The following is a 10,910-nucleotide window of genomic DNA, read 5'->3' on the forward strand; positions in this document are numbered from 1 at the left end:
CTGTCAGCGAATGCTGGCAGGGGCTCATGGGAATTGTAGTCCATGGACATCTGGAGGGCCGCAGTTTGACTACTCCTGCTCTAGAGAGACTGGTTTGATTCCTCGCTCCTCCACATGAAACCAGCTAGCTAGGTGACCTTGGGCTAGTCACAGTCCTGACAAGAGCTGTTCTCACAAAGCAGTTTTTCTCAGAGTTCTCTCGGCCTCACCTCCTTCACAAGGTGTCTGTTGTGAGGAGAGGGAGGGAAGGGGATTGTAAGGCACTCTGAGACTCCTTTGGGTGGTGAAAAGCAGGGTACAAAACCCAGCCTCCTTCATCATCAATCACCCCCCCCCATCCCCAGTTTCACAGGATTTGCCATGAGGCTAAAAATGAAGAGAGAGCAGCATAAGCACTCGATTCAGTTAACTGCTGGGATGTATTTTTACCCTGCCTTTCTCAACGATAAGCAGCTTGTCTCTTCTTCCTCCTCCTCCTCCTCTCCTGCATTTTACCCTCCGAATGACCCTGTAAGATAGGCTAGGCTGGGAGCCCAACCTTCCAAGGTAGAAACCTGGGTCTTCCAGATATTCATCCAACTGGCTCCACCACACTGGCTCTGAGCCCCATTGGGGAGGAGCTCAGTGTATACCTGAAGTCAACAAGAATCACCACCACAACAGAGACTTGCAGCACTGTAAGGTGAACACATTAGGATGCAAGCCTGAGGACAGCCTAGCCGTCACCCTCTAAAGAACTCAAAGAGCCACCGGATAGCAGAGGAGGGAAAGCTCCTAGTCTTAAGGGTGTCAGCTTTGCAAAGGTGGGAAAGGAGGCTTTGAGTTGGCAGCTAGGCAGAACGATTGACAAGCGAGGATAAAAACCTGTATTCTTACCCATCACCACTACCCTCCTTCCCATCTTTTTAAACCATCCAAGCCACAGTCGGGGAAGATTCGGCTTCCAGATTACACTCCGGAAGGCAGCACGGAGCAGCAAGCCTGCTCGAGAGAACCACGGGGAACCGCTGGTGTCGTGGCCACCAGACGCAAAAGCTGGGCATCCGACCAAGGAAAGCGGGCCAAGGTCGCCCGCTGAATCGCTGCCCCCTCCCTGCACCCCCGCGACCCCGTCGGGCTTCTCAGGTCAGCCCAGGGGCTCTCACCTGGGTCTTGAGCCCCCTTCGCCCCGTCGGGGCCACGCCACGCCTCTCCGCCCCTGGACAGCAGCCAAGACGGCGACGCGGCCGGCTCCGCTTCACCTTCTCTTCCGAAGCCTCCCCGGGACGGCCGCGGGGCAGCCAAGGAAGACGGACCCGCCTCGGCCTCCCGCCCGCCCGCCTCTAGTCCCGTCCCGTCCAGCCGGGCAGGCGACTCGAGCGCTTTCCCCCCCCACGTGGCGCCGTGCGGCTCGGCATGAATGAAGCGCCTCGGCGGCCAATCAGGGCCTCCCGGGCCGTCCCTCGCGCCAATCCCCGGGCCGGCGCCTCCAGACGGGGCGGGGGCGGGCCCCTTGGCCGGGGGCGCCCTATGGAGGCGCGGCGCCGGCTGCCAGTCGCGGGCGGCGGAGCCAATGGGGCGCGCCGAGGGGGGCGTGGCCGCGCGCGGGCCCGAGCGGGGACTCTAAAGCGCGCCGGGCCGCCGAGGGGGCCCCAGTGAGAGGCGCGGAGCGGAGGCGAGCCGCCCAGGCCATGGCCATGGCCACCACGGCGCAGTACCTGCCGCGCGGCAGCCCGCTCCTGGCCGTGCCCACGCCGGACGCCGCCGAGCGCCTGCACCCGGGCGCCGCGTACCGCGAAGTGCAGAAGATGATGCACCACGAGTACCTGCAGGGGCTGGCCGCCACTCCGGGACACCCCCTGGGCAGCCTGCCGCACCACCAGTGGCTGCCCGGCGGCGCGACGGGCGACTGGGGAGGCGGCGGCGGCGGCGGGGGCTCGCACCTCGAGCATGCCAAAGGCGGCGGCGGCGGCCCGCGAGGGGACCTCGACGGCGGCTTCCATTCCCGCTCGCACTTGGTGCACCAGCAGACGGCAGGCGGCGGCGGCGGCCACTGGGCGCAAGGCGGGCAAGCGCACCACCTCGGCGGTTGCCCCTCGGCCATGTCCCCGACGGCCGGCGGCCACCAGTCGCTCCTCTACTCGCAAGCCGCCTACCCGTCGCTCAACGGCATGCTGGGCCCGCAGGCGCCGGGCCTGCACCTGTCCCACGGCCACGCGCCGCCGCACGGCCACGACGAGGCGGCCGAGGCGCACCTGGACGGCTCCCCGCCGCACCTGGGCCACCCGGGCCACGAGCCGCCGTCGGACGAGGACGCGCCCAGCTCGGACGACCTGGAGCAGTTCGCCAAGCAGTTCAAGCAGCGGCGCATCAAGCTGGGCTTCACGCAGGCCGACGTGGGCCTGGCGCTGGGCACCCTCTACGGCAATGTCTTCTCGCAGACGACCATCTGCCGCTTCGAGGCGCTGCAGCTGAGCTTCAAGAACATGTGCAAGCTCAAGCCCCTCCTCAACAAGTGGCTGGAGGAGACCGACTCGAGCACGGGCAGCCCGGCCAACCTGGACAAGATCGCCGCGCAGGGCCGCAAGCGCAAGAAGCGCACGTCCATCGAGGTGGGCGTCAAGGGCGCCCTGGAGAGCCACTTCCTCAAGTGCCCCAAGCCCTCGGCCCACGAGATCACCTCGCTGGCGGACACTCTGCAGCTGGAGAAGGAGGTGGTGCGCGTCTGGTTCTGCAACCGGCGGCAGAAGGAGAAGCGCATGACGCCCGCCGGCGGCCCCCACCCGCCGGCCATGGAGGACGTTTATTCACAGCCCGACGCCTCGCCGCAGCTCCACCACACGCTCCAGAGCCCCGTGCAATGACTGAGCCGCGGAGGGGGCGGCGGCGACGGCGGGGCCAGCCCCGGAGCACTGGACGGCTGGAGCGGCGTGGACTGGCTGCCGGACGCGCCGTCGGGGTGGTTCACTGCGGCCGACCCCCGGCACTAGGACGGCCGGACAGAGCGCCAGGGGCTGCGGGAGAGGCGCGTTAATTTATTCCTTCAGCCGGCAGGCCACTGACTCGCTTTCTAATTTAAATCTCTGTATTTATTTTGAACTTCCAAAAACAAAACAAAACAACAACAACAAAAGAAGCCAACCACCGACCCAAAACCACCCACCAAACTTGCTCCGCCTGAGCAAACAGCCGCCCGGCGGCGGGTGAGGAGAGCTATAGACCAAAGGTCCCCTCGCGTTGCTTTGGAGCGCACATCCCAGGACATGGAAGGGAGGAGAGGAAAGGTAGGGGGCGGGTGGGGGGGGGGCTGCTCACCCGGGGCTCCCGGCTGGGCGAAACTGGAGGGGCTGGTGGGGGGAGAGAGGGAGGATGGATGCCTCGCTTTCCCCAAGCTAACGGGCTGGCCGGGCGCCTTCTCATCGCCCGCGGCTGCCATTCGCAAGGAGCCGTCCAGGAACTACCGCTTAGGCGGGGGGGGGGTCTTCCAGGGTCCACGCACAACCAGCTGCCCCCCTCCCCGGGGAGTGCTTGGGAATCCGGCTCGCCCCTGCCTGTTTCTTGGCCCAGCGGGCGGTCCTCCCCGGGCCCCTCGATCGGGGCACGTCCTGCTCCTCCGCCTCCCCGCCTGTAAGCTCGCTCCGTTTTTATTTATGTTACAGCCAATATTTTATTACTCGCATAAAACATTTATCCAGGAAGGAACGCGCCTCCTGTCTTTTTTTAAAAAAACCCTTTCTCCTCCGCGTTTTCCCAGGAGGGGGTCAGAGGGAGGGGAGGAGAGAAGCCTTTGGGCCAGAGCGCCTAGCCCTCCCCGGGGACGCAGGGAAACCGTCCAGGGTACGGCGCCCATCCCCTTTCCCCTGCTGCTCTTCAGGCACGGATGCAGCTCGGGCACCTCGTCCTGCCAACTCCGGCTTAGGGAATTCCCGAGGGAAGGGGCGCAATCTCCGCGGAGGATGGAGCCCTGCAAAGCGGCCCTGTTCTCCAGGGGGTCTGGCGCCCGGCCAGAAGCCCCATCTGCAGGATGACCCCCCTGGCACGCCGCAGTCGAGCGAGAACAGGACTCCGGACGCGCGCTGGGGGGCCTCCCTTCGGCTGGGCCGGCCCGTCCCGTCGTTTCTTGGCGATTCTTTGGTCGCTCTATCCAACATTGGTGGGGAGGGTGCTCCGGGGACCCTTCCCTTTCCCCTCCGCCTCCCATTGCCAGACGCAGGAGTCCAGAGAGGAAAAGTTTCCAAACTTCTTGGCCTCCCTAAGAGGCTTTCGCGCGGGCCCCTAAGAGCAGCGTGCCCAGCTCATCCCCCGGCTCCTCCGCTCTCCAAAAGCCGCCTGTGCTTGTTCTTATAAGGCCGAGGCGCTTGGATCCTCCTCGCCCGAGCCAGTTATTTGGAGGGCAGGGGCATTCCCGGACATCTGGAGACCCCTTTGAGGGGGCTGTCAAAGGGAGGCGGGTTCGAGTTCTGGGGGTGAAACTAGAATCGGCAGCAGCTGGCAAGGCAGCGGGGAAGGACGGGGCGCGCTCGGCTGGGAGGCCTGGGGGGAGGGAATGGGGGGGGGAGTTCCTGCTGGTTTCCTTGGGGGGTGGAGGCGGGGGAATGTGGAAGGCTCCCGCAGGCTCGCCGTCCTCGGAAGGAAGCAGCCGGAGGGCAATTTCCGAATCCGAAGCGTGTCTGTCGATCTGGCGGAGCTGTGAAAGCAGCGTTTCGGGGGGGGAGACGAGAAACCCTCCCGGTGGACTCTGGGCACCCACCAGACCCGGGGGAGAGGGCGTCCGTCGGTGCTCTTGCCTCCGACCGCTCTTGGCACTCGTCTCCCGCACGGCCAGCCACCCCGAAGCGGCCTTTCTAGACAATAGAGACGGCTCGACAGTGAGCGTCTGGCTCTGGGTGGGAAGGGAGACGGGGCTGTTCATTCGCCTTCCCTTATCGCGCAGAGCAGCCGCGCCTTCGGGGCTTCTTGGGAGGGGGGGGGGGTCTCTGGCTGCCGAATTGGGCTTCCCTAGTGCTGGACGCAGGAGGGGTCGTTGCTGCTTTGTCGGAGGGGGGGGGGCTGGCTCTTAGCCACGCGCCGAAGGCTTCCCGCAGGCTCCCTCCTTCCGTCCCGTCGGCTGAGGCCGGAGGCCCCGGGTATAGCCTGGGGTGAGCTGACGTTCCTTCAGCTGCTTTGTTTCTTTCTTGCCCCGACGGTGGGAAAGATTGGTTCGGGGCTGACGGCAAACACTGCCAAAATCTGTCGGTCAGGGAGAGCCGCGGCCCGGGCCCTCTTGCCGAAAGATTCAGCTGGAGATCCTCCCCTCTTGGCCTGAGTTGGGACGGGCAGGACGGGCCCTGCCACCTCCCCCATGGTATCTCCTGTTCCAGGGAAGCCCGAGTGGGACCGACAGGGACAAAAGGACCGTGTCGAGGAAGATGTTGGGGTCTCTCTGAGAGGCTTGTGACTGAAGCTGCTGCGTACGCACCTTCGGGGCTTCTTCTCCGCCCGGCCGTCTCTCTGGAACTCGGCGCTGGGCCCGGACATTCAGGCCTGCGGCTGGCTCGAGTTCTTCTCTACTGTAGGGCTAGGCACCATGTCGCTGCCTCTTTTCTCCAAGGAGACCAGCCCGACAAAAGGCTCTCGGGAACACCTCCCCAACCCCCAATATCGAGCTATTGTTAAGGAGAGAAATGGGGGGGGGGACTGCATCCGTCTTGGCTGCCCTGTCGGGCAACTCTACCAACTTTCTACCAGATTCTCAACTCTAAAATGCCAGGCAGCTGTCTTCATCTCAGACATCGTGGCAGGAAGCGGTGGTGGGGGAGCGATCCCACAAAATCCCACCTCAGCTGCCTCAGAATATTGCAGCCGTGCACTACCAGTGTGCTGGCTGCCTGCTTCGGAAGGCAGATACAGGAATCCCCATTTGCCGGGCCTTCCAGCCTCAACATTTCAGGCACCTCCCTCTTTCCCACAGCTTTTTGCTACAGGTGGGTGCCATCCAGACACCCTGTCTCCCCTCCTGCCCTTTGATCCTAGAGGCTACTGACCAGTTGCTGGGCTTTGGTGGCCCGTTCTTTGAGAGGAAGGGCTAGAGGCGGTGGGTTTGGGCGTAGACAGAGCGCTCTCTGCTGTCGTGCCAAAGAAATGTGTTAGGATGGTCTGGTATACTGACACATCGATGTCTTGTGGGATGGGGGGGAAGGGGTTTCAAGCGTTGTGTCTGGCTGTGTTTTGTCATGGGTGGTGTGGTGTCACAGTCTCTGTCAGCAGGAAGATGAATTCTTCAATTAACCTTTGTTGGGGAACTCAAGGTAAAAGGCCCGAGGTCCACCTATGGGACAAGCGGCACTGATTTGGCGCTCGGAGACAGTAACAGAGGCTTCCCTGCCCGGAGGGCTCCATTTGGGACAGTGTGTCTGATACTCTGCTCCAGCAAGGCTGTCTTTTGAGATGGGGCCCCAAGACTGTGTTTGGCCAAGGAGAAAAGGCACATTGGCTCAGCAGGTTGAAATCCAGCCTCGGATGTTGGATGCCGGGAGACAGAAACAAACAAAACAAAAAAACCCTGTCCCGTTCTCCCCACCAAATTGTGACATGCTCAGACAGTGGAAAGGCAAGTGTCGGGAAACTGCCATGAGCCCAGCGACGCCAACGGGGCTGGGAACCCCGAGAACACGTGACCGATGATTTCTTCCCTCTCCAAGAATAATTCCAGATGTCAGTGAAGGAGCCTTTGGTCATGCTGTGGGTAAGGGAGCATCAGGAAGCGGCATAGTCTGGGCGCATGTTTGCTTACGCACGTGCGCACGCACGCACACGCACACTCTGCTGCCAGATGGGTCTGGCTCACAGCCAAAGGACTGGCATTTACACTGCAGGATTGGCAGGCCGTACAGACGGGTGATTTGGGTACTTCCAGGCACCAGTGCACAAACACAGCCCTCTGCAGAAGGCATGCTACTCAGGATCAAGTCCTTTGGGGGGGGGAAGGGTCATTGGTCTAAATCACTGTGGCTCCCTGTAAAGTCCCAGATAAATTGGATGTTATTGCAGGATTTGCCAACGCCAGGCTTGTAGCTTTTGTGTTGTCTTTCTGAGCTCAGTAAATCAACTAGATATTCCCAGGGCCGTGTTTTCCGTGTTCGAAGCTCTGGAGGCCCAGAGGCAAAAATCCAACACCTAGCTTGCTTCACACTCCTTGGTGTGGTCTCTTAATTTTCTCGGGTGTTGTTTGGTCCCTGATATTTTAATATGTATTTCCTACATTACAAACATTTATATTAGCTGACCTGGTACTTCTCTGCCATTAAGGGGTTTCTTTTTGGTGCATGTGGTGGGGGGAGGGGTGTTAAGTCCGGTGCTTTATAAAAACTTTACTAAAGGAAACCTAATTTTACATTTCCATAACTCTTCCAATATTTCAGTTTGATTTCTCTCCATTTCCTTGAGGGAAATACTTCCTTTTTCATTCCTTCGCTGAAACAATTCCATTATTTTAATCATTAAAAATTTATTGAAGTTTAGCATTTCATGTTTTCGTGGCAGTCGAAACTGTGAGTTTTATTTACTCATTAGGAAGGATGATACCGAAACTAGGAAACCCAGATTCAATTAAAATACCAAAGAGGCATTAATTTTATAATAATTTAACGGAGTGAATCACAACAATGGTGCCAACCTGGGAGGCTATATAAAATTAGAATAAACCAGGAGAACATTTTTTGCGATACTAAAACTGTTAGCAATTGGGTACAAAAATTGCGTCTTTCCTATGTGAACGAATGGCAAAGCGAACTGCCACTTAAGACATACAAATCCACACAATTATGCCACTTTAATATAGCTGTACATAAAATGCGGTGCTTTGATTCTCCACAAATGTTGTTATAGAAGTCGTGTTCATTAGCAAAGAGAAGTGTTTTTGTGGGATTCTTTTGTGCCAACCCCCTCCCCAAAGCCTTAACACAATCAACCCATTCTTTTAAAGCTTTGTAAAAAAAATAATAATAAAGCTTTAGGTTTTTAATTTGAAAATGCCATTTAGAGTGCAACTCTTCTATGGATATAAACAAATCAGCAACACATAGCTGCCTAGCGACCTTACATTTCATTTGTAATTTCTAACTTTATCTTAACCAGGGCATTTTTGTTTTTAAAATCGACAGATTATTCTTTCAATTTCAGTAGATGTGTTTATCTGCATGCTTTGCTTTGCTTTATTATTTTTTAAAAAGAAAACACAGACTAAACCATCTTTTCTGGCTTGGGTCTAGATGCTTTTCCATATGGTTTTTCGTAGTCCTTGTGATTTCCGTCTGCCAGAAGGCAGTTGAGAAAAGGACTGTCTTTCTCTTCCAGCAAGTTTATAAGAGGCTTGTTGTGTTCAGGCGAAAAGGAAGATGGGACTCTGAATTCAAAGAGTCTGGATTAAGCAGTAAACTCTCCAGCACTATTTCCTGTAATAATTTTTTCCCCAAACTGCACCAGGGCATTTTTTGTGACGGGATTCACCACGACCAAGTGCTGGCTCCGTTTGGGGGCTCTCCCAAGCCTCGACTGGGAACTAGTCAAAATTGGCACAACCTTCAATATGAGTTGTAGCACCTTTTTAAAAACAAAAACAAAAAGCACACCGATTTGCATGCTCCTTGAAGGGCTACAGAAGTATGTAATCCAAAGCCTACAGAAGCAATGGTGGGGAAGGAGACTGATTTCTCATTGTATGTATTCCCTGCATGAACATGGTCACGAAAGAAGCAAAAGGCAATTTTTCTTGGCAGAAGCTGATCACACAAGAAGGGCGTCAGGTAACGGATTGATATGGGCTGGTATGGGAAAGGACAACAACAGTTGTGCAAAAATAAGGATACTTATGCATATTCTGCTTCGTCTGTACTTAGCATCCCTGAATTGCTCTGGTCTGTAGAAAGGCAGGTGCCAATTCCTAGTTTTCTGAGACCCTTTGCTTGCTTCCCTCGAAAGACACGTTTGATGTGTTGCAGCTGTAGGAGGGGGAAATAAAATTACCTAGGCTAGCAGGGGAAGGAAAATGAAAAATAGCACCCTGCCTCCCCCACCCTCTCTTTCATTAAGACCAACCACAATCATAGAGAACAATGTGGAAGCTTTTGAATTCTTCAGAACTCTTTTTATCAGGACGGATTTCTTGTTAAGAAACCCACTGTTTGGCATTATTTTGTTCTGTCCCAATCCAAGGTATGACATGGCATTTCTGCCTTGCTTGACTCACAGCCAATTTTGGAAGTTGTCACAAAAAATGCCCTCTGGATGCAGCATGCCGCATCTTCTCACAGTCAGTCCCAGGAGTGGGGATGCATGCACGCTCCCCCAAAGGTGCTGGAATCTTGCCAAGATTGAGAGAGGCTCATGTTCCAGGGCTCATTTGTCGTGCTGAAAACCCAAATGAGCAAAATGGCTGGGAAAGGGATGGAGCACCAAACAGACCAGCGAGAAAGATGGGAACTGTTCAGTCAGTTCACAGAGATGATGTGGCTGTACATAGAATCAGACCCTTGGTCCATCCAAGTCCATGTTGTCTAGCTGGCGGTGGTTGTCCAAGGTCTCAGACAGAGGTCTTTCCCATCAGGTTTCATCTGATTTTTTTTACTGGGGATGCTGGGGGTTGAACCTGGGACCTTCTGCATGCCAGGCAGATGCTCCCCCACTGAGCCACAGCCCCTCCCAAACACCATCCTTCAGTAAAATTGGGCATGTGCTTGTTTGACTTTTGCTTGGGGGAAGACAGGCCGATATAGACGTTGATATCAAGGTGCAATATCAATATAACGATGGGTGTTGTCGGAATCAAGAGGGAGTTCATATAGTCTGTAGTTTCCAGTGGGGCCTTTGCAGTGAGGTTCACCTCACATTCTGCAACCCCCCCTCCCCCGGCTCATCTTTGAATGTTTCTCAGTGGTAGGCCTGGAATTGGAGGGAGCCAACCTCCAGGTGGAGCCTAGAAGTCTTCCCAGAATCGCTCTCCAGATGACAGAGGTCAGTCACAGAATCATAGAATCATAGAGTTGGAAGGGGCCAGACAGGCCATCTAGTCCAACCCCCTGCTCAACACAGGATCAGCCCAAACTGTCTCCCACTGGAGAAAAAAATCCCTTTGAAGGATGGAGCGTATGGCATTCCCAGGCTCCACACCCCCCCCCCCAGATCTCCAGGAATTTCCCAGCCTGGAGCTGGCAACCCTACCTGGAACTGAAGTAGAGCTATGGCCGTATCTTTCATTACTCTTCCTGGAGGCAACGAGGGAGGGAGGCTAGAAAGAAATGGCAAAGGATGATCGATTGGGCATAAAATCCACCTTTATTGACCACCTTTCACCTCTGCTCACAGCAGTGATGGAGCTCCCAGTTTGGTGTCCTCGGGCACTAGGCAAATCCATCACACAAAGCCACATAAATCACCCAGGGTCAAACCGCCGTGCGACTCAGCTTACCCCGGAATTTCTGGTATCTCGCCAAAGGCAGGGGTTCTCCAGGGAGGTCCCCATAGGACTTTGGAGGCCTGAGGCCTTTGTCTGGGACTGAGGCTCACAATGGTTTGGTTGCCTTGTATACACTGAGTGGCAGAGTCAAAATTCTTGGGATGTGGGTTAGAAAGCGCAACCCAGATCCATATAAAAATTCCTTAAAGGTAAAGGTATCCCCTGTGCAAGCACCAGGTCATGTCTGACCCTTGGGGTGACGCCCTCTAGCGTTTTCATGGCAGACTCAATACGGGGTGGTTTGCCAGTGCCTTCCCCAGTCATTACCATTTACCCCCCAGCTAGGTGGGTACTCATTTTACCGACCTCGGAAGGATGGAAGGCTGAGTCAACCTTGAGCCGGCTTCTGGGATCGAACTCCCAACCTCATGGACAGAGCTTTCAGACAGCATGTTGCTGCCTTACCACCCTGCACCGCAAGAGGCTCTATAAAAATTCC

The 10,910-nt window shown here is 56.4% G+C and overlaps 1 protein-coding gene across 1 annotated transcript; it reads left to right on the plus strand.

Moving 5' to 3' along the window:
- The first annotated feature begins 1,641 nt into the window (after positions 1 to 1,641).
- Positions 1,642 to 3,265, plus strand: POU3F1 (POU class 3 homeobox 1). The gene has a single exon (XM_077337241.1). It carries the CDS (start codon positions 1,671 to 1,673, stop codon positions 2,841 to 2,843), a length of 1,173 nt encoding a protein of 390 aa, XP_077193356.1. The 5' UTR covers positions 1,642 to 1,670; the 3' UTR covers positions 2,844 to 3,265.
- The last annotated feature ends 7,645 nt before the right edge of the window (positions 3,266 to 10,910 follow it).

This window comes from Paroedura picta, chromosome 5, assembly GCF_049243985.1.
Source record: "Paroedura picta isolate Pp20150507F chromosome 5, Ppicta_v3.0, whole genome shotgun sequence".
NCBI lineage: Eukaryota > Metazoa > Chordata > Lepidosauria > Squamata > Gekkonidae > Paroedura > Paroedura picta.

Excerpts from the sequence above, each read along its gene's own strand:
- POU3F1 (XM_077337241.1), top strand. The coding sequence starts at position 1,671 with ATGGCCATGGCCACCACGGCGCAGTACCTGCCGCGCGGCAGCCCGCTC.